The sequence below is a fragment of the Dermochelys coriacea genome, chromosome 1 (genome assembly GCF_009764565.3).
Source record: "Dermochelys coriacea isolate rDerCor1 chromosome 1, rDerCor1.pri.v4, whole genome shotgun sequence".
NCBI lineage: Eukaryota > Metazoa > Chordata > Testudines > Dermochelyidae > Dermochelys > Dermochelys coriacea.
In genome coordinates, this window is record NC_050068.2 from 339,690,366 (window position 1) to 339,714,467 (window position 24,102).

A 24,102-nucleotide genomic window follows, 5' to 3' on the forward strand; every position below is an offset into this window, starting at 1 on the left:
CATGTTATCTCCAGCATTCGCTGGACAGTTCCATTATTTGGACTGACAATCTCTCAGTTCAGCCCACAATCACCTTACCTGATCAATCTAGTAGTCATTCAGAACAACAATCAGATCCTGCACCTGGACCCAGCACTGTTACACCTGACAGCCTCAATGCTGGTTACATGACATCCATTGAAAGAAGCTGCTTAGACAAAGTTCAGAAAATTCTGCTCTAAAGCAGGAAAAAAGCAAAGTTGGCTTGAAGCTTAAGTAGAAGAGGTTGTCTATCTAGGCATCTCAGCACTAACTGTCTTACTGGACTACACTCAATTCAGCAATACTGGGCTATTTACTAGCCCTTGAAACAATCTGGACTATATTAGCACCACCTAGCAGCTACATCTGCACACTGCCCGCCTATTCAGGGCCATACTGTTTTCTACCCTACCGTGACAAAGCTCCTTAAGGCAGGTTTTTCCCTCAGTTTGGGAGCTCCCTCCCTCTTGGGACCTCAATATAGTATTAGCAGAGTTGATGGATTCCCCATCTGAGTCCTTAGCCACCTGTTCCATTTACCACAATCTATGAAGACTGCCTTTAATAGCCATTACATTAGCTAAAAGGATAGGAGAGATTCAGACCTTTGGGGTGGGCTCCCTTACCCAGTATTCCCTAAGGATAAAGTTACTCTCCGGCCTCACCTCAAGTTCCTGCCCAAAATTGTTTCAGAATTCCATACGAACCAATTTATTCTCCATCTCCTAGTTTTCTTCCCCAAGCCTTCGTGCACCCCAGAGAAGCTAATCTTCACACACTAGATGTAGTAAGGCGACTGTCTTTTTACGTTGAGAAGACAAAACTGTCCAGGAACACACTGACTGTTTGTAGCCTTTGCAGAGAGCGTTCATAGTCAGGCAATATCCCCTAGGAATAATCTAACTGCATGAGGACATGTTATGCATTAACCAGGCTAGATCCATTTTGCTATACTGGAACTTATTCCACTACAGCTTAGGCAGCTTCTGCTGTCTGTTTGAAGAGTGTCCCTATTCTGAAAATCTGCAAGGCAGTTATATGGCACCCAGTCGACACATGCACTGGACACTATTCTTTGTATTTGAAAGCCTCTAGGGTAGAGGCTTTCAGATTACATCTCTTTTGGTAGGGCTGTTCTACTATCCTTAACTGGGACTCCTACTACCCCACTCTGATGAAACATAACTGTTAGCCACCAAGAGTAGAGTCCATGTGGACAATCGCTTGAAAAATGAACAATTGCAAGTTAACAAAAGGCAAGTTTCTTGGAGATGTGCTGTCCACATGGATTCTACATAGCAGCCTCCTTGCCAGCTACTACAGAGTTGAACTTCTGACATTCTGCTCTAGCAAAGAAACAGACAGGTGGGCCCACACCTTCTACTGTGACTAAGATGAAGATTTTATCAGGGTTATTTTTAGTAAAAGTCAAATAGGTCATGAGCAATAAAGAAAAATTCATGGAAGCCGTGACCTGTCTGTGACTTCTGCTTCTGCGGCTCCATGGTTTCCCCCGCCATGTTGGCTGGGAGCTGTGGGGTTCCCCCTCTGCTCATGGCAGCTGGAAGCTGCAGGGTGACCATATTTCCCAAAGGGAAAATGGGACACCCCCAGCTGCTTGCCTGAGGTGTCCGCCTCCCCGCCACGCAGTCGCCCATCACTGGAACCCTGAAGAGGGCTCCCTGTCACCACTGTCGCTGGAATCCTGCCGCCGTCGCCCCACTGGCTGCCAGCTCCCGAGTCCTGAAGCCCCAGGGACTGAAGCTGAGAATGTCACTGAGGTCTCTGGAAGTCAGATTCCGTGAATTCCATAACCTCCATCCATAACATAAATGTAGCCTTAATTATGATCTCGTTTTGCAGGGTGGGAGTGCACGAAGACATCTAGGGCACAGGCACTGTTCGAACAGACTCTAGCGGACAAAATAATCTGATCTCACATGCATGGGGATGCAGGCGCACTGAAAGTGGAATCCACAGGGACAAAACATCTTGAAGAACGAGAGCTACTGTAAGGTAAGTAATTGGTCTTTCTATTCCCTACTCTCACTTTGGCTCATTGTATGACCTTGGGCAACCCAATTAATTTCTGAGGCTCAGGCTCCCCATTTACGGAACGGCAAGTTATCCACCTTTGAGAAGACCTTTTAAGAAGCAAAACATTGTTATAATTTGCATGCAACTATGTGAAGACATGGACAAGTGACCTGCTCTATAAAGCATACACCATACCTCTAGGAAGCCTTTCTGATCCGGAGACAAATGATTCAGCGGGATACAGGTTTCATCTGTCTCTTGGCAAACCAACATTGCGTGTCGTTGGCTGAATGTTCCTCTCCCAACATCCTGTCCACTTAGTCGGATATTAAACCCTTTATCAAGCAAGAATCAAAAGTAACTTTAAACAATCAAAGTCATAAAAGGAGAGAGACTACTAGTGACAACTACTCCTTGCTCAACAATATCACTTCCTTCTTCAAAATCCTCTCTGGTTTCACCTCACCAAGCATATCAAATTAAAGCTTCTTTTTCTAATTATTAGGGCTCTGTACAACTATTCTTCTTTACACATCCCTGCCCTCACTTTTCCCCACCACTCCCAAAGCTCTTCCCAGGGCTTGTTTCTTAACTGCTCCCTAGGAATACTACCTACCATTCTTTATCATCTTTATACCTTCTTCCACTCCACTCCTTACTCTTACAAAGATCTCTAGTTCTCTTGGGCAAAATCTTACTCCTCTCCTTCAAACACACACACCTCCTATTAAGACTCAGCATCTCTCTGCACCTCTCCAGGTACGGTCATGTAAATATCTAGATCGATGTGTTTGAACCGTTTTTAGTCTGTGTCTGCATTAGAGTCTTAAGTTTTTCGGAGCAAGTACTGAGATTACTTATGTGATGGTACAGCATCAACTTTACTATCAATTATTAAAGTTACTATTAGTTTACTTATGCGGAGGAATAAAATTAGTACTGGATATCTGCCTTCTACTTTAGAACTGGATAGTCTTGAGCAGAGACCTCCACTATTGACAAACTGCTTAGCTATTTTATAATGTTAATAAGTGTACACAAAGCCAGAAGCAAACCACAAAATGCATGTGCCCTGCATGCAATGTAGTGCAAACCTGAATCCAGGTCTAGGAGGTGAAAAAAATTCAGACTTCCGCTTCAAGTTAAATATATACTTATGAGTGGTCCCATTTATTTCAATGGGACTTAGCTTTAAGCACAAGAATATATGTTTCAGCGAATCAGGGCTTTATCCTCTGGACCTCCTAGTAGCTAACCTACAAATATAAATGGCACAAGGTGGGCATGATTGCCTTCTTATTGGAAAAAGATTCTATTTTATTGGGCTTTTATATAGTCACAACTCTTGTAATGGGTCATGAGATAAATTAAAAAAAATCTTATAGCATATTGGATTGTCACTGAAGCAACACGTTATATTGTCTGCTGTTTAGCTGCCCCTTACCTTGGCTGAGTAGTGAACCAAAAGCTAATGTTTCAGCTGTAGCCCAGTCCAACTTTGTTCCTTCCTTCACTTTCTGTATTCTTGCCTGAATATTTTTTTAAAAAAAGATCAGTGATTTAGCTTTGTCATTCTGCACCTCATCAGATGTTACAGCTCAACCGAGATAGCTAGAAAAATACACAGAGCAACATCTCTAAAGTTTTATTAGTCACTATAACAGAATGGCTTGCCCCTTTAAGAGCAGGAGGCCTGGAGCTTGTCAGCTCTGTACACCACATCTGGGATGAGTTGTGCGGTTTAATTAGAGCCAGCTGGATATGGACCAGGTGACTCCCCTTTAGCATCAGAGTGAGAGGCTCCTGGAGGGAAGGCCCTGAGATCAGGAGAACTGCTCCAGCTGGGAAGGGCTGGGAATTGCCTGCCAAGGCAAGAAGGACCCTGAGACACCAAGGGAGTTTGGCACTGTGCCAGCTGAAAGCTGGAGGGAAGACTTGGTTTATTTTTGAACTTTAAGTTCAAACCGTACCCTAAAGGAGGGCTGATATTGGACTTGATAGAGCCCTTTTGAGTTTATTAAGAAATCAAGAGCAGAAAATGAGGTGGTAGGCACTTGCTGGCCACCAGAGAACACCTGGGAGGAAGCCACTTGCTGACAGTCACCTTAGGCCCTGATCCTGCAATCGGTTCTATGTGGTGGACACATTTGTCCATGTAGATCAGTGAATCATGGATCTAATAGGATCTAGATTTTAAACTCCTTGGAGCATAGGCTGTGCTTTTAGTATCACAGTTTTTTATTTATGTTAGTGCTGGGGAAAGATGCCAGATGGAAGATTTCCAATCTCCAGAGCTATCTATAAAACAGATTAGACAGCAACCATACAAAATGTTCTCCAAAACACTGCCCTTCCAACATGCACCCGGATGTGGAGGGAGGTAGGCTAGGTCAGTCTTCCTGCCCATTCAACTCTTGGCCTCTCTGAGACTGCCTATCAAGGGCCAATCAATGCCAAAAATTTTGTTATGTGGATGCATTCACTTAGAACTGGAACAAAATAATTTCATACAGGCAACTTACTAGCTATCACACATTAGTAATGAAGGTGCTGACATAAACCTGGTGCACATTTATACTGGGGACCTAGGAAATAGACTCTGTCTCAGGGATTGGTAACGGAATATAGTCTCCCATAAAATAAGTTTTTATTCTATTTAAGAGTTTTAAAAAGACCTAACCCAAGTTTGTTGAATGTTTTTTCCTTTGTTCTATCAATAAAAAAAAATAAGTGCTATAATTTTGGGGGGATTACCCTGTATTTCTCACACATACAAAAAAAAATAGTGGTTCAATCCTTGCAAAACTCAAATCAGTTATCAAGGAAGAATTATTTCTTTTACAAGATGACTTTGTTGTTCTTTAGTTGCATGCTTTGTGGTGTTAGATTTCCTCCGTAACAGGTTTTTTTTGGAGCTATGGAATAAGAAGATAAAAACTTCATTAAGCCTTACAGACCTGTACATGCGTCCTCAGAAGATGACTGTGCATCTGGAGCTCTTCAGGCACCTCCACAGACTTGATGCCAATGAATTGCAGGAGTGGCACAGGCAGGCCTGTATCCCAAATGGTGATCCTAGCAGAGGGTTCCACCATGCCACTCCAGTGAGCTTGCAAGTTGGTCGAAGGGGGGCTATACATCATCATGTTCGCTAGATGATCATTTAGCTTGGAGTAATATGAGGTCTTTATCTCCAATACCTCATCCTCAGTCATGAGCCCACTGGCTATTAGACGCTCTGCATACATGTCTGGGATACTCTTACGGGATCTGTCAGGGAGAAAGTCAAACCCCACGCATGTACACTGTGCCATCACTGTAGTAACAAGGAAATACAACCCTGTTGCTGCCAGAGGGCAACAAACTCATTCCAAGAACTGGAGTGAATGATCTGCTGGGTTACAATCATTCAGATGGAGGCCGTCCAAAAAGTAAGGGGCAGAAATTCTCCAAGACAATGTGTGCCATCTTGTTTATTATTGGAGAAGCATCTGTAACTGGCAGCTATGGTCATAAAGAAAGACTCACAATCAGAGTCGCACTCTAATAATGATAAACTCACAGCAAGTTGAGTTAAGACAAGGAGTCTAAGTATTCTCTTCCACCATAGTGAACATTGCATGCACACTCCATCTGAAGTGCCAGAATATACTGGCTAGCACATTTTGAAAAAACTTTCTTTTTTAGAGTGAGGATAAAGTTAGGGTAAGTTTTACTACTCATAAAAGAGGATTCTAGCTGAACTGGCAGGAAACAGCTTAAGCAGGCATTGTGCAAGCTTCCCACACACAACTCTGCCAATGGCCATCAGCCCTGATCTGCAAACCCTCCCCAACCAGTTGTCTGTGTCCTGAACCCCACGGATGCTCATGGGCAAAGGGCAAACCAATCAAGAATAGCTATTAGGACGTTTTAAAATGCAGATGGACTATATTAACTTGTTCTTCAAAAGGGCATCAAACTCCATATTCAAGCACTAGCACCATCATCAGTAATGCCCAGTTTCTCTTTAATATGCAAGATGTCTTGACAGTGTCCTCCAAAGAGCATAGCCATAGCCATATCCACACTAGTACTTACCCTGCTGCGATGCTGGTGCATCATTGCCAACAGCAGGACAGAATGTGCTCGTGTAAAACAGGGACCTTAAATTTCATAGAGGCTTCTGTTACAATTGAGGATAAACTGATCATTACTGCAGCTGGTTTACGCATGAGTTATATACCTTCCTTTGCTAGCATTAACCTACCTGATGATTTTATACATGCTGGGGTTGGTGAAGAATGGCTCATCGAGTTCATTGTGGCCCCACTGTCTGTAGCACAGCAAGTCTACAATCACATCCCTGCGGAAGCGGCGCTGGTATTCAACAGCTAATCGTGTCGCTCGGATGACTTCTTCAGCATCGTCACCATTCACATGGATAACTGCACACCCAATGATCTTACCTGAATAGAAGTTCAAAATATGGATTTATGAGTCAAACTCAGGGTGAGATCTAACAAAGTGCTCCCTACCCTTTGCAATAACAGGAGAATGAGCACATGTGATCTCTGCTCAGTGCATCAGACAGAGGCCAAAAAAATCCAGAGAGATCCTGCCAATGTAAGCAGGGAGAAGTGTCTTTGTGGTTGTTAAAATCACCTCAACCCTGTGCATGTGTGCAATGGGTCCACAGTATGGTTCCAGAGTAAAGTAAAACTTCCGACAGGTTTTGTACACACAGTCCCTAAATCCTCTCATTCTGGATGGAAACTAAAGCCCTCACAGGCTGGCAGTCTTTTGGTTGCATCTTGCTCCAGAAGAGAAACAAAATACAGTTTTTAACCTGAAGCAGGGTTTATCTGAAATCTATACAGCATTTCCTTGTTCAGAAGCAGTCCGTCCCCTAATCCACTCATGCTCTGTTGCTCCCAGCAGATCCCAGACAGGTTTGTCAGAATCAAAGGCTTTTCAAATAAGCAGAAGAAAACCCCAAACTCACATTAGAGCTCCCTTTCCTCTGTGTAGACTGTCTAGGCAGCAAATCAGCTAGTTCCCAGCTGTTGGCTTGTACTTCCTCTTAGATGTTCCAGGGAAGTTAACATTCTCCCACTATTTCCCTAGCCCTTCTGGTGAATTTTTTTCCTCTCCACATAGAATCCCAGGAGTACCACAGTTCTCTGACCTGATCACTCTCCAAGGACTCAGATGGGTAATAAACCATGTCACAACCAATACACAACATGGAAAGGAAATCTAGGGATGTGAGCCACAAACCAATGCAGGGAGAAAATGAAATGCAATTTGCTTTCTCTATCAGTTATCATGGGTCCACCCTATAACATCTGGTTTGCTAAAGCCGTGAAACAAAGATTTAGTGTGAAATGCGCAAGACAATAATATGTTTTTAGCTGTAGGCAGTGGTGAGCTGGAGTTGGTTCGTGCGAACCGGGTTGTTAAATTTTGAAGCAGTTTTAGAACCAGTTGTTAACCCACTTCCCTGCAGTGGGCGCTGAGGCTTTGATGGGCTCCGGTCGGGAAGTGATGTAATTCCCCCTCCAGCCGCTGGGGGGCACTATGCTGCAGGAACCATGTGAGCTGCCACCTGGCCCTGAGCATGAGCCCTGTTGCTGCTGCTGCTCCCCTGACCCTGGGCTCCCGCTGCTGCCTGGTGGGTCCCTGGCTGCTCTGCTGAGCCTGGGCTGTGTCCTGCTGCTCAGGCTGCTCCAAGCCGCTCTCCCAGTGGAGTACCCACCACCCTGACCGCAGCCAGCCCCTGCCTCCAGCCACTCCCTGCACCACCTACCTGCAGCCAGCCCCTGTCGCATCCCCTGCCCTTCCTCCAGGCATCCCCTGCACCCCCTGCCCGCACCAGCCCCTACCTCCAGCCACCCCCTGCCTACCTCCAGCCAGCAGCTGCCCCCCCCACGCCCCCTGCCCGCACCAGTCCCTGTCTCCAGCCACCCCCGCCGCACCCCCTGCCCTGCCTGCAGCCAGCCCTGCACCCCCTGCTTCCAGCTAGCCCTGCCCCACATCCACTGGTGCCCTGCAGTTCCCAGGGCAGTAACCCTGCACACCTGCTTCAATGAGGGGGGCAGGGAGCAGCTGGGACCCACACATGTGCACACCCTAGGGTGACCAGATAGCAAGTGTGAAAAATTAGGACAGGGGGTGGAGGGTAATAGGAGCCTATAATAAAAGACCCCAAAATCGGGATTGTCCCTATAAAATCAGGACATCTGGTCACCCTAGCACACCTCCAAGGAGTGGTGGGGACCCACACATGTGAACTGGAGTTCATTTCTAGTTCAGGCCCATCTTTAAAAAAAACAAAAAACAAAAAACCACACACTTTAGGCAGGGTTACCATACATCTGTATTTTCCCAGACAGGTCAGGCTTTGTGTTTCTTAAATCGCCGTCCGGGAAAATACGGATGTATGGTAACCCTGTTGGTACAAAAAATACATACTGGGGCACATCCCTTAAATCAGAACTTTTTATAGGGAACCGGTTGTTAAGATTTTGGCAGCTCATCACTGGTTATAGGGGATATAATTACATTTGCACACAGTGGAAGGACAAAGCATATATAATCTAGCTAATCAAAGAAGATTTATGAACAAAGATAAATCAGAGACCCTTCATTCACCTTATTCAAGTAGTGTCATCAACCTCATATTTCAACACACAAGTCCACCAGTTACCATATGATCACAACCAAGATACAGTCACACAGTAGAATGTTGGTAAGTCAATGCTTCAGAGACCCACTGTGTTTAAAAAAATGTTTGCTGAATTTAACGAATCAGTGATAAAGTCTCATACTATATCACAAAACATACTTGTCAAATAAATTTAAAAAAGCGTTACTGATAAAACTTAATAGCCTAGTAAACATTCTGTAAAATTACTATGTACATTTTCTCTGCTATTAAATCTTTGTCATGAAGTGCATGAAAACAATTTTTGTGTTTAAATTAATTATTATTATTAGCAAAGTGTATTCTACTCTATTAACAAGTCCAATTTACCTAATTCATCATAAGTGTGGAAAAAGATTCCCTGGGATTCATAAACACTATCTGTGAAAATCCAAAATGGAATTTGTACTTGACATTCACACTGGGGAGTTTAAATTTCTTTTACACAGGTTACATAACCACTTGTCTGGTGACCCTTTTACACATACCAATATCACTACAGTATAGCGACGATCTTCCTCGCTCTGGAGGAGTGGTGTAACCCAGCTGATTATTAACAATCAAATGGATGCTTCCACCAACTCTGAAATGTGGGAGATTAGAGAGTGTCAATGTTTCAGGAACAATCCCTTGACCAGAGAAAGCAGCATCACCATGAACCTAAATTATAGAAGAAGGAGACAGAAAAGGATTTGTTAGTAGCCATGCTGAAAGGTGTCACAATGAGAAAAAATCCATTACACAAGATCTTTCAGAGTGATCATACAGCCCTAATAATACCAGCCACTCACTCCCATGCTAATTTGATAGATTTTATATAATCTTTTAACTCCAATGAAGAGTCACGGCCAGCAACTGTGCACACATTAGCTGATCTGTTATCTGCTCGGAGCAAACCTATAATCTCTTAAAATAGACTTAATCATTACACACAGCATTATAACTTAACATGGTTGGTCAAGTGTGACAGTTGTTAGTCCGCAGTAGATTTTCAGTAAAAGATCAGTGAACAAAAATAAGTCAGTCACCATCTGATACACTGCCCCTCCCCCAAAAATTAAACGTTGCAGGCCAAAATATACATGGCTTCTGTCTGTCTACACTTCAATAAATAGAGACATAGAATAGAGATACGGAGAAAGGATAAAAAGGGATGAAAAAAACCAAACATAAATGAAGATAGAAGGTTTTTAGAAAGGGACTGAAAGCTACTGAAGATCCTAAATCAACAGGAGATACAGGTAGGCTTAAAAATTACAATTAAAAACATATTTGAAGAAAATTTATTAAAAAAGTTACAAACAGCCCAGGTTTTTGAAAAAGTTGAAGACACTGGGCTCAATTACAGGTTTGCATTGAAACTGGAGACTGTCTTTAGTTGCAGAGCTTGAATATAATCTTCCCCAGAGTTCAGTGTGGTTCAGACTGAAGTTCTATTAAAGCCTCCCTCTATAGTCAAAATCATTAAAGATTAGAAGTCTTAGGAAGCTGCTAGGTAAAACAAGGTGAAGGTCTTACCTTCAGATTCAGGGTCCACAGACTCAGAACTCAATTGATACTCTATAGATACAAACCTAGCCATATCACAACTGAAAAGAATGTGCATGTGAAGCCCTGCTGACATGAAACCTCTGGATTTTAAGTAGTTCTAATAAAAATTTTCAGTTCATCTTTACAAGGGGGCATCACAGATGAGCAGTGTTATTCATTACAAGGGAGACCCCCAGCATTTAATTCCATTTCCACTCCTGACCACAACACTCCCCTTGCGTATTTAGAAATGAACCGTGGCAAGTTTCTGGCATCTCTGAAAGGATTTCACTTCTCGCTCCAGCTGTTTTGCTGCTCTCCAAAAGCCTCCATTTTGCATGGTCCCACTCAATAGCACCAGCTTCATTCCAGTAAACACACTAAAGCAAGTGAAAAGGCTTGTTGGCCAATGCTCTGGTCTCATCCCAAGACCTTCAGTGCGTCACTGAAAAAGGCTCCTCAGAATCCAGCACACAAGTTTACAGGACATTTGATATTTGAGAATTTAAGTCTCATGCCCTCTTTCTACTTAAATCTTCCCCCCTCAGTAACCAGCTAGCCTCCAGCTATGACATTTCATTCTACTGAAGAAAAAGCTTCTTGGGTCTTCCAGTCTACTTAAGGTGCAAGAAAACAAAGGAATAAAATACAGTGAAACTCGTGATAAACAATCACTCAGTGCACCAGCAAGTTGCTTAATAATCTTGGTCTTAAACTAAAGGTTGAACCAAGTTATACTCAATGATTTGATGCTAATATTTTAACAAGAGTCTTCCACAGAAATCTCCGACTCTGAACTATTGCCAAGAAAAGCCTCTTTAATCTGCGCACCAGGAGTCCGAAAAACAGAGTGCTTCCTGCTCTACAACCAAGGAAAGCAGCAACTCCACTTTGCAAGCAAACTTGATTCCTGCTCAAATTCTGTGCCACTGCACAATGCAGAATTTGCATAGAATTAATGTTCCCCATAGAATTGGTGATTCCACCCCAACCCAGGGCTGCCAGCAGGATCCCCAGCTGCCGATGAGAGCATCATTATACTGTGTTATTTTGACAAATAGAATATGCAGCATTTTAAAATACTGTGCACAGAGTTTTGGCCCAGAATTCCTCCAGTAGTAAAACTTCTCGTGAGTACTTTGGTGCTAAATTTATACTTTGTTTCTGAGAACTCCAGAGCACTTTGATAGAAGAGAAAACCGTTCAGCTTCTATGATCGGAAATGGACGGGAAGGGAATGAGACACACTGTAAGGGATTATTCCTCAAGGATTATTTGTTTTTGAACACCAGATACTTGGTGCTATCTAGTGCACTCCAAAGGCAAAGGACGTGCTCTTCTGAAGCATTTTGATGAGCCTCTGAAATAAGTCGTCACTGGCAGGAATAGTTCAGAAGTATCCAGAAAAAGGGTGAATTCTACCACAGGCCAGGCTTCAACTAGACGACAACATTTTAATAAGAGGATCCTGATTATAATGGAAAACATGTCAAAGGGTCATGCAAGGCATGAGGCTGCCTGTTATTAACTTACGGTATTTTATGTGCTCCACCCTCTTACTATAGTATCGGATTGCCTTGGAATCTTGAATGCCTCAATACCACCATGAGCTAAGGAAATGCTATTATTCGCCATCTGTAAAACTGAAGCACAGACAGACAGTCACTTGCCCAAGGTCACACAGGAAGTCTGTAGCAGAACAGAAAATTCAATCTGGGTCTCCTGAGCCCCAGGCTCATGCCCCAACTACTGTTCCATCCTTCCTGTCTCTACTGAAGGTAGGCCCTTAGGCTATGTCTACACTATGGTCCTTACAGCAGCACAACTGTACCGCTCTCCTGTGTAGCTGCTCTATGCTGGCAGGAGAGAGCTCTCCCACCGGCATAATTAAACCACCCCCACTGGGCAGCGGAAGTTATGTCGGCAGAAGAGTGTCTCCCGCTGACATAGCACTGTCCACACCAGCACTTTTGTCAGTGACGCTTGTATCAGTCAGGGGTGTGTCTTGCCAACAAAAGTGCTAGTGTAGACAAAGCCTTGGTGAAGGTTTCATTACACAGTGGTCATTTTATTCAGAAGGAGGGAAGAAGAAAGTGCACATTGTGGGTGTCAAGGAGATTAGGCTATGAAAGGAATCAGAGACTCTTCCATGGGAAGTAACTTTGGCCATTCCCCCCACCGCCAAAGAAAAACAGGAAAATTAGAAGGCAGGAGAGTGTCTAGTGGGAAACCAATTATTAAGGAGTGTGTGACATGGGGCTAAAGATAGGGAAAGTTTTATTTGTACAAAAGAGATTGATGGGGCTGGGTAATGGAATCCGGTGGCAAAATCTAATGGGATAAACAAAAACCAGCCTCACTGGTATCAGCCATGAGCATCACTTTCAATTCTGCCCACGGCATTTGAGTCCTCCTGTTACTGGGTTTGGGGGGGGGGGGGGAGGAAATGTGTCTCATATGCTTCTCAAATCTAGGATGTCCTTTGAAATGCCTGGACATGAACAGGCTACACTTAGTTGTTTCTGTAAAACAACTCCTGGAGACATAAAAAAGTTTGTTTATATAGACCACCCAGCAATGCAGTACAGGATTTTTCTGGCAGCCTCCAAGTTACATTTGAGGGAGAAAATAAAATAACGTTGGCTGATGTTTTAATTGCTGTAATTAGGATTTAAAAAAATTGGTGGAGTGAAATCTCTTTCCCATGGTAGTCACCTACCACTGTCAAAAGTCTTCTTCTAATTAAAATCACCATAGCTAATTAAATCCTCACTACAGGCACAACCCCTACTTTGGGGAAGGGGAACCTGGAGGCACAGAGAGGCTAATGGCCCTATTTTCAGAGATGTTGAGAAATCCACCGTAAAAGAATCTGCAGTGCTACTGAAAGTCAGACCACACATGCCTTGCTCAAGGCCAGAAGAGTCAAGGGCAGGTCTGGCTCTCAGACCCTTGCTCACAATAGTTACAGAAATGTCAAGATTGTTGTATTAATGGCAACTTTTAAGTCACAACATCCAAAATAATAATAATAATAATAATAATAATAATAAATAAAAGAATATTTTCAAAGGTTTAAAACAAACATGTCCTGCAGGTCAGACATTTCCTTTGGTTGGGTTTGCTTATGGCCCGCAACTACTCTGGCTGGTCACTAGTTTCTAGACAATGCCTGATCAGGAGGCCACTACTGCTTATTTATCATAGAATCATAGAATATCATGGTTGGAAGGGACCTCAGGAGGTCACCTAGTCCAACCCTCTGCTCAAAGCAGGACCAATCCCCAACTAAATCATCCCAGCCAGGACTTTGTCAAACCTGACCTTAAAAACCTCTAAGGAAGGAGATTCCACCACCTCCCCAGGTAACCCATTCCAGTGCTTCACCACCCTTCTAGTCTTCAATAACTTCTGAAGGGGGTGAAATTAAGGCTCAGACTATTATTGAAGTGTAACTGAGGAAAAGAGATGGGCAATTCTTAAGTCTCAGTCAGTGAGCTTTGATTACAGAGAGATGGGTCAATGGGCCAGACAGTAGAATCCTTAAAAATTAGTCATGCACATGATTAGAGTTCCATTACCCAAGAACTTGAAGAAGTTTGATCTTTTCCCACTACAGTGGATGGCGAATTCAGAGAGGCTTGATCACAGAATGGAAAAAGATTACGCAATATTTTCCTCCCCTCTTACAAAATTGATAACTCTCAAAACTGCTCCACATGCTGGAGTCTTTTCCTTTCCTCACACTTGTGGTTTGAACAGAATTTCTGAAATTACCTTGAAGTTAGAACACAGCTGTGCTGAGATCTTGGGTGGGTAAGAGATGAAGATAAAAGTTGGTTTAACAAACAAAAAAACCAAAAAAACCAAACCACCAACCAAACACACACAAAAACTCAAGCCCCCATAAAATGTCAAAATTCTTAGGAAAATGCTCCTTTTCTAAGCTTAACTAGAGGTGAATGCCCTGAAATCCTGGCCAGAAGTTACAACTACAGGAAAAACAAATCCTTTAAAGAGGTTTAAACCAAAAAGTAGATGAGTGGAAGCTGCAAGACACATAAGCCATGGGCCCAAGACACTTAAATCAACATATATGTATGGCCAAAGCCTGGCATTTATATCTAAAAGCCCAGTATGACTCAAAACAAATAAATTCCCACACCAGAGCAGAAACGTAGCCCATCTAGACCAGTTCTCATTTCCTGTAATGGTTCATGCCAGGTGCTTTATGACCTGTCCAGACTACAGCTGAAACCATGCTAGCAATAACTGTATTTTATAATCTTGCACTATGGACAGGAATTCCCCCCCACCATTTATAGCCATATTTCAATGAGATTATTATAGGTTACCTCAGAGGTCTAATGCATGTCACCATGCTTATCCCACTCATGAGACATGGTCTGTATGATGATACTGGAATGAAATTCGTATCAGGAGGCCATATTTATGGACTTTAAACAGCATGTGTCAATGAAAGAGGGAGTCAAGGAATGTGAGGTGAAAAACTGATAACTCATGCATAAGAGATGGAGAAGTATGGAGGATACTTACATGTGTTTATCTCCCAAATGGACCCTTTTTACAATCTTGGGATATAGAACTTCATCCAAAAATGTTGTGAAGGAAGATCTGGAGACCTTGGAGAACTGGGTCTACTGTCAGTCTCACTGCCATTTTAGCTATACTACTTCCCTTTCACCATCTATAACCAGCCATAAAACAGAGAGAAGGAGCCAGCTGCCAACTCCCATGCCAATAATGCTGTCCCTAGCCAAAAGTAAGTGAGCAAAGAAAACTAGAGCAAGCCAGCCTTGAGACTTTCTACACTCATCACTGGGGAAAGGAAATAAACTTGCAGGGAGCTGTGCAACAAAAAGCCTGAAGTGAGGCTCTAAGGCCAAGACTCTGAAAGAAGAAGAGCTTTATACCTATTTTCTCCCTCTTGACTAGCTGAGTGCCCCCAACCAATAACCACTGTAGTCCTATGTTCACTTTATTTTTAATGCCTAACCCAAACCCCTGTTAAAAACCACCACATGATCATCAATATAGCAAAGCTATTCTAAGCCTGACAGCAATCCCCGACATGGGAGTTGGCTTGTGTTGAACAGAAGTGGGTAGAAGACCTGAGACCACTACTAGGTTAACATGAAATACCAAAAGACAAATAGGGGCTAGTTGCTCCCTGAACACCTTTGTTTTGCAGGAGGAGAAAGAGTTACACATGTTTAAGTTTATGAGATCACTTTCCTTGTTGTCTCCACAAGAAGAGGTATCACAAAAAGGCCACACAAACCAGGGAGTTTTCCATATCCTCTCTAAACTCCAGATGGAAAAGTGCAATTTTCATCAATCCAGTAGAGCACTGTACAACGTTGCCAGTTTTGCAGAATGTGCCGGGGGGGGGGGGGGGGGGTGCACATTTGGAACCTGAACTTCACACCAGAGTGACCATGAGCTAATGCAAGGAAAGAAGTGGGCCAGTAAGCTCAGGGGCATGTTTTACCAAACAAATAAAATGCAAGTAAGTTTCCTGTTTAAGAAAAAAAAGTTCAACAAATGCAAAAAACTGCAGTTTTGTTGCGACTGAATGGCCTCATTCATGTTTCCAACAATATCTTTTTTTGCATTATCTTAACCTCTCTTTTCTGCTTTTTTCCAACAGTCCATCAATCTCCCTCTCCAGAAGCAAGCTGAGGCATTTCTTTTATTCCAATTATTTCCCCACTAATGACTTCCATGTTCATTGCTCTTGGCATGAAATAGTTCTTCCCCAGTTCCCTATTTACTCCTAGTTTCTAAAAGTCTAAGAGCAGAGTTCTCAGTTTTGGACTCAACAGAACAGAGGAAAAAAATAAAAAACCTCTTTACTTACTTTGAGGGTTTTTCACAATTTTGATGCAGTTCTGAAGGAGAAAACCCCTTTCAGTAGCCAGGAAAGATTTACCAGGACAGTATAGTGCTGAGACTCCCCCCTCATACTCTACATGTATGACTACATACTCTAATGGCTAACACACACTGCAGTGTTTGTTGTTCATTTTCCTCCAAGGACATGTTTTCAGAGGCTGGGAGATTGAAGGTTCCTGCTTGGTTCTATTTCAAGCTCTAATCACCCTGATTAGAAACAATGGGTGAGCAGGACAGTTTAAACTGCAAAAATGGCAAAATGGCCATTAGGGAAAACAGATTCGTGCAGCTTTCAAAGCATTCTTACTAGCAAGAAGACTAGTAGACCAGGTACAGATAGAGATCATTGGCTTGGAAATCTTAAAACTGGGATTCTTAAAAACACCAGCTGCATTGTCATCTGGAGATCTTCCTTTTTCTAATAGTGAAAAAACCTAGCTCTTCACCTTTCCTCTGATTTACCATCTTTACACCAAGTATCATCTTTCATACTCTCATTTGCAAAAATTTGTTTGAGCTCTCCAAGTACCTGCAAGCAGATAACTGTGTCTCCAGGTTGCGCGGCACTATCTAGCGAGTAATCTCCATCAAGAAGAGACTGTTGCCTTCCGCGTGTCTTGCCAACAGCCACCGGATTAATTGCTTCTAGATGTGATGGATTAGGCAACATGGTGACATGCAGAGGGCGGTGTGAACCAAAGTCTAGATCTACAGAGGATGTCAGGTGGGACAGGACATCCCCAATCGCTGGTGAATTCTCTGGAAACTCACTTAAGCCACGCATTTTACGGAACATCAACTGCACAGAAATAAGATTAGTTACACAATGCATATTTGTATTTATGTTACAAATTTTGGAGATGTTTTTGTTTGTTTTAAGTCACACACTTTGGGTGAAGTCATATAACCCTTTGGACCTTGCCACTTGAGCCCTTTTGTTGCAATTCTCCAAGTATTTTCACAGAGAGATCTGCAGAGCCCATGGCAGGAAGAAGTATGCGCTCAAAAGGTCAATTTATCACTTGTATTCAAGCGCTGGCAATGAGATATTTTCTTGTCAAATAAACTTATTTCACAAAAATCTGAGTAAACAGCAAGCTGCTGCTAGTGAGACAATCTGTCCCTTACCTCAGGTGGAAACTGAAGCAGCCCAGTGAGGAGATTAAGCCTTCCTCGATGAGGCATTCCAAGAATGATGTCTGTCACCCCACTGTACACACACATCTTTAACAATTCGTAGAAAAAACCCATCATGCTCTCTGCTCCTTCACCACTGTAACGTTTCACTGTGGCAAACTTGGTGGCCAAGAAGCGGTCAAACTCCTGATAGAAACAGAGTATGACTACAAGTCATTTAACACAATACTGAATGTCCTATAAAAGCAACAGTTACACAATTCTATGCAGAGTATAAAGCTGGACAAAACCCCAGCTCGCCTCAGCCGATCTTTCTCACCAACTAGCACCACGCCCAATCTAGTACAAGAGACTATGATTGAGATCAAATGATAGATCAGCCACTGTCTAGTTTTACATTAGGATCTGAGAACATGCATTTGCCCCCTGAACACATACATGCATCACGAGATGTAAGAAGAACATGACACAATCTGGAGGGAAGCAAAAAGGGTCAACTTGTTCAATCTGAAAATGGTGTTACTAACAAAGTTACTTATTTCACAGGGGCATTAGGAACCCAAGTTCGTTAGCATTCATAAACCCCTTAAAAGATCCTCTGATCCAATGTGCAATATATTATTTTGATTAGTATTATACATGGCCCTGAGTGCTCAGGCACAAGTACTGTTGAGATGGAAGGGAAAAGGAAAAAAGGCACTCAGTTCTATGTCTAGTTTTTCCCCTCACTAGTTTTGTACAACAAAGTTTGGGAGAAACTTTAAAGTGTAAAAAATTCCTGCAGTGTTTACAACTATGGATTGAAAATATATATAGGCTATGTCTATACTGGAGACCTTACAGCGGCACAGCTGTACCAATATAACTGCGCTGCTGTATGATCTCTCGTGTAGCCGGTCTGTGCCAATGGGAGAGAGTTCTCCCATAGACATAATTAAATCATCCCCAATGAGCAGCGGTTGCTATGTCAGTGGGAGAAGCTCTCCTGCCAACATAACGCTGTGCGCACTACCACTTATGCCGGTGCAATTTATGTCACTCGGGGGTGGGGTGTGTGTGTGTTTTCTCCCCTCCACACCCAGGCGACAGAGTGGACATGGCCTAAGACTTTAATTGAGAAGTTTTAATTGAGCAACAGCCTCAAGAGTCTGGCTGGCTGGCATTTGTTGGTAGTTAGCCAATACTCAGCAGCCTTGAATTTAAACACACACACAAAAGTGCAGCAGGAGCAACATTTCCTATACAATCTTCTCTAGACCCTGAGCCAAAGGAAAATTTGCAATTTACCTCAGTAGGGTCAGGAAAAACCCTATGTTACTAATTCCCTTAATGAAACAGCCACTGAGGGAAATAAGCCTGTCAACTGCATTTTAAAAAAAAAGGCAATGAAGCAATGAAGGCAACACTCATTTGCACAGAGAAAAGGGTAGTTTCAAATTCTCCCTATTTGGGCCACATGAAAGCCAGAAGCAGGGACACCTTCATATAAATACTCTTGTGCCACTATATGAACAAGAGATGAAAAAAACCACACAAAATTTTACATTATGGAAATATATGGCTAGAGTCCCCCAAACACTCAGCCCACGTACTTTATCAGGGCCGCAGAAGGGAGCCTTTCACTGCCCCTTACAGAATGCACCGGGAATGAGGCAAGAGCTCCTTTGCCAAACGCTTTGGCAGTGCTATCCAAACAGCTACTTCGCCAGAGCAACACTGCCAGAACCCTGATCATGCTCCCATTTAGCTTCCCTTCTCTCTAAATAGTAAAGGGTGTTCTTCCTGAATATTCCCTGTTGAGAGAGATTGTGACTAGAAGCTGTTGGTGAGGGGAACAAGTGACAAATAGGGAGGGTGAAACGGGAAGGGAAACACAGAACACTGGAACAGCAGCACGTGCCTGAAGTCTCCTTGAGATCAATACCTCACTGTTTCCCACGCAATCAACTACTAACAGAGTAAAGCACTGCAGTTTTCTTTTAAGAATTGCTGCAGTAGTTAAGGTGAACAACTCCCTCCAACGAGAATTATTTCATTTCTATACTGCATCCAGCAGATAAAACTCAGGTCTTCTCCATCTCAAACACATCCATATTTAGACTATAAGCTAGTTAAGTAGAGAGAGTGTTTGTTTTTGGTTTTTTTTTTGGGGGGGGGGGAGTGAGAGGGGTGGTTGATTTCCCCCGCTGTGTTTGTAGTGTGTTGTTAGTGCTGCTCATACTGCAGCGCTGTTAATGCTGTTCCTGGAGCTCCGGTGCCAGCTGCAGTAGCTAACAGTGCAGCGTGTTGATTCAGCAGACCTCAATGTTATTCATAAGAAAGCCCACAGGCTTGGTTTGGTGGTGAAGGCGCTTGGCCAAGTGTATAGTCGTCAACGAAGCACGTTCCTAGTGTGCTATAGGGTATACGGCATATGTATACATACATACGTATGCCCGCAACAAGGTACCAGTTCAACCCAGCACACCAGGATGCTGTCCCCTAGACTAGTATAAAAATGCCCCTCCTATGACTTCCCCTTTTATACATTAAAGGAAACAAGTTACTTATTACACTCCAGATGTAGTTAGTTACTACCCTTATACTTGTACCTGCTCATTTGAATAAGACATCTTAATTCATTATCCTGTCATGCCCTCCTCATCTTTATGAGGGGTCAGTGTGCTCTTGTACCTTTTCTTAGGAATGAGTTTATGTAGTTACCTGAGAAATCTGTGTTTTTGTACCATCCTCCCTAGTCAGCGGACACCTAGCGTGCTACTATTCTGCCAAGGCCATGCCTATTCTGGTTCACAGCTTTTGGTTCATATTGCTAGTTATGCTAGGGCTCCAGCAAGGCCTATACAGTGCCTAGCACAATGGGTCCCAGTTCATGACTGGGGCTCATAGGAACTACTGTAATATAAATAATAAAGATACGTAATGTACCTGAGATTCTAGCATCACTTTAGACAAATGCTTTCTCTCTTCTGTTGTAAATGCCTCCTGTTTTAATTGTTCAAACCTTTTAGCAAACCATTCTCTCTCCTCCAAGCTTGACAGCTGACTTGTTTCTACAGAAATATGTCCACAATATACATGGTCAAGATAAGTCAACACATCCTCTAAGGAAGCCTCTTCCTTTCCCATGTTCAGGAGCCCTGGGATGACAACCAAAAAAAAAAAAGTGACATTCAATAACAATGTGATTAATGATTTGAAAACACAATATTGTGTCCTGTCCTTCTACTCTTCATTTGAAGGTAAAGTTCTCAAGAATCTTTAGAAAAACACTACAGTGTTAAAAATAATTAAGACGTCTATAGCACTTTTCATTCAGAGTTCTCTGAGCACCTTCCAAAGAATGGTATGCATCACTGTAAGCTTTTTCAGTCAGAGTTGTCTTTTTACTATGTATTTGTATAGCATCTAGCACAATAAGACTCTGGTGGATTATTGGGACCCCCCCCCCCCCAAGCACTAGTGCAATACAATACAGACATACTCACTTCACAGATGGGGAAAATGAGGCACACAGAGAATCTGAGTGATCCAAGGTAACTGAATGAGTGGTAGAGCCAGGAAGAGAAGCCAGCTCTTCAGATTTTCACACCAGTGCCCTAGCCACTGGACCACAGTGCCTCTGTTAGTGTAGTGCTTTATAATGTAGTTGAACACGGTATACTATTAATACGTAACCTGAAAGCTACATTAACAGTTACAGAGTTACCTAAGTTACCCAAGAGTCATTATGAGGTTTCCAGAAATGTTATAAGCTAGGCACTCAGCTGCCACAGTGAATGGCATAAAAGAAGAATTTATATTTTGATAAGATAAAATATATTTTCCTCCCCAAGAACTACCAGCTCTTCCATACAGGCAATCATTTAGGATAAGAACATTTTAAAGGGATGACTAAATGATTAGTGAGAAGTGGATATGATTCTGAAAGCTGTAGCTCACGAAAGCTTATGCTCTAATAAATTTGTTAGTCTCTAAGGTGCCACAAGTACTCCTTTTCTTTTTGTGAATGCCTAAGGCAGCAGAAACTGCAAGCTGATGGAGCACTCATTTCCACATGTCCCATTACAGCTAGCCTTTTGTTAGGTAATATAGGACCAGTGTGCGATGGCCCCTTCAATAAATTCCTGTGTTGTGTTGAGAATATTTATACTTTTGAATGCATATTAGAAAACACCTACCAGGCAGCGAGATGCTGTGGAATAACTTCCAGAAGGACACGGTGGAAGTTTCAGTGTTTGCATCTCTTAAAGGCAGATTAGATAAAGCACCAGAAAAAAAAATGCAACAGGAAAAAGAAAAAGCTCAACCATTTCCTTTGTCTGACAGATTCCAAACATAGCCCAAGTCAGCTGCGTACCAGGAAGCAGACTTACCTGTGGTATTGAAAGGTCCCTGAAGCACTTCTGTCAGCACTCGAATTTCAGGTACTATGTCCATCACAGCTTGGCCAGCAAACAAAGGGTTAATTTTGGCGGCTTTGTGGCCATGTTCACAATATGCAGTTACTAAACGAGCAAGACCATGATCAGCTAAATATAAAGCGGGAAACAGAACAATTTTAGCACATGCACTCCTAATAGCATCAGTTCAGTGGTCAGATCACAGAATCTAGGACTGGAAGAAACCTTGAGAGGTCTTCTAGTCCAGTCCCCCGCACTCATGGCAGGACTAAATATTACCTAGACCATCCCTGACTGGTGACTGTCTAACCTGCCCTTAAAAACTTCCAATGACAGAGTTTCCACAACCTCCTAGGCAATTTATTCCAACTTTTAACTACTCTGACAGTTAGGAAGTTTTTCCTGATGTCCAACCTAAACTTCCCTTGCTGCAATTTAAACCCATTGCTACTTGTCCTATTTTCAGAGATTAACGAGAACAGTTTACCTCTTGAAAACGGTTACATCCCCTCTCAGTCTTCTCCTCTCCAGACTGAACAAAAAAAATTTCAATCTTTCCTCATAGGTCAAGTTCTCTAGACCTTTAATCATTTTTCTTGCTCTTCTCTGGACTTTCTCCAATTTTTCCACATCTTTCCTGAAATGTGGCACCCAGAACTGGACACAATACTCTAATTGAGGCCATATCAATGTGGAGAAGAACAGAAGAATTATTTCTCATGCCATGCTTACAAACACTCCTGCTAATACATCCCAAAATGATGTGTGTGTTTGTTTTTTTGTTTTTTTGCAACAGCATTGCACTATTGACTCATTTAGCTTGTGATCCCTCTGACCCCCAGGTCCCTTTCTGCAGTACTCCTTCCTATGCAGTCATTTCCCATTGCATGTGTGAAACTGATTGTTCCTCCCTAAGTGGAGTACATAAGATTTGTCCTATTTTAATTCTTGCAAAGCACTTGCAACCTCCCAGATTGGTATCATCCACAAACTTTATAAGTGTATTCTCTATGCCATTGTCACTCCATGTATTACTCCTGGGGGAATTCTGCACCAAAAAATTAAAAATTCTACACACAATATTTTAAAATAATGCATATTTTATTTGTCAAAACAACTCAATATAATCATGCCAGTTTCAATTATTTTGGTAATTTATTTCAAAATACCCATCACCAAGTAAGTTTGTAATACTACAGACAAAAAAAAAAAAGATTCAGAGATGTATATAGATATAGATAGATATTTGGACAAACAGATTCCTTACTAGGCAAATACATACAGAACTTTGTGTATTGTAGCTTAAATGAATTACTCAAACATTTTCCACACCCCTCACAAGCAGTGCAGAGGCTTGGGGGAGTCAGGGTAACAGAGGAGCTGAGGGAGAGGGAAGGAGCCTGGGAATTAACCTGGAGGATTGTTGGGTGTGGGTTGGAGAAGTATGGAACCAGGAGGATGGGGGGGCAACTTAGGAGGAGGAGGGAAGGGACAGTTCGAAAGTTGTGGAGCCTCCTGCATGCAGATCCTGACTGACTCCTAGCTTCTCTGATTCAGTCAGGCACATCTATCCCCATGTGGCTCTGCAGCCCACCACCACCACCCATCCCCATGTGGGCCTGCAGCCAACCTCCAATTCAGCCCCTAAGCCCTCTCCCCACACACTAGCCCTTTTGAAACCCAGCCTGCGACACCCCTGCCCCCCAGCAGCCTCATATGCCCCACTCTGTCTGTCCCCACCATATCCCGTGCCTCCTAACCTGGCTCCACAGGCAGGGTAGTGTGATGAATGCAGCTGGCTGTTACTGCTGGTCAGCCACTGCTGTCTGTTCTGGTACCACAGCAGCCTCCGGAGGGCAAAAGGTGGAACTGCAGCACTTCTTGGGCAGAATACATTTTCTGTGCAGAAAAGAAAAATTCTGCACAGGACATGAATTCTGCACATGCAGAATTCCTCCAGGAATAATATATGTACATGCTGAAGATTGACTTCACTGGATGAAAAATGCAAGCTTTTATTCCTGTTAGCTCTGCTGAATCAAGAGAATGATAGGATTCAGAACAGGATTCTGCTTCGTGTACCTTCAACAAAACGGCTGGCTAAATTCTAACTTCAGAATCTTTACCTTTTGCAAGCTCTTCAGTAACAGAGAAGAGTCAACTGGATTTTCAAATCTCAAAGAAATTGCATTGCATAGCTAGTCAGTGGCAAAGCCAGAAAGAGAATCCAGGGACCTGACTGCCACACTCGTTCCTTATTCTTATCATTAGACAATGCTGCCTTCACACTTTTATCCCCCATGTAAACTGCAAACTGAGTAGTAGCTGCTCAAGTTAGTCAGTGAACAATTAAAAAAAAACCACACCACACAC

At 42.8% G+C, this 24,102-nt stretch overlaps 1 protein-coding gene across 1 annotated transcript in view; it reads right to left on the minus strand.

Annotated features, from left to right (window-relative positions):
- The window catches only part of DHTKD1 (dehydrogenase E1 and transketolase domain containing 1), a 47,742-nt gene that overhangs the window by 17,848 nt on the left and 5,792 nt on the right, over nucleotides 1–24,102 (minus strand). Inside the window, exons 2-10 of the mRNA XM_038382805.2 lie at nucleotides 21,703–21,858; nucleotides 20,255–20,466; nucleotides 17,318–17,512; nucleotides 16,719–16,988; nucleotides 9,232–9,403; nucleotides 6,308–6,506; nucleotides 5,016–5,328; nucleotides 3,503–3,587; nucleotides 2,254–2,393 (exon numbers count right to left, since the gene is read on the minus strand). Of these exons, the coding sequence (XP_038238733.1) occupies nucleotides 2,254–2,393; nucleotides 3,503–3,587; nucleotides 5,016–5,328; nucleotides 6,308–6,506; nucleotides 9,232–9,403; nucleotides 16,719–16,988; nucleotides 17,318–17,512; nucleotides 20,255–20,466; nucleotides 21,703–21,858 (1,742 nt within the window). The remainder of the gene's footprint in view (nucleotides 1–2,253; nucleotides 2,394–3,502; nucleotides 3,588–5,015; nucleotides 5,329–6,307; nucleotides 6,507–9,231; nucleotides 9,404–16,718; nucleotides 16,989–17,317; nucleotides 17,513–20,254; nucleotides 20,467–21,702; nucleotides 21,859–24,102) is intronic.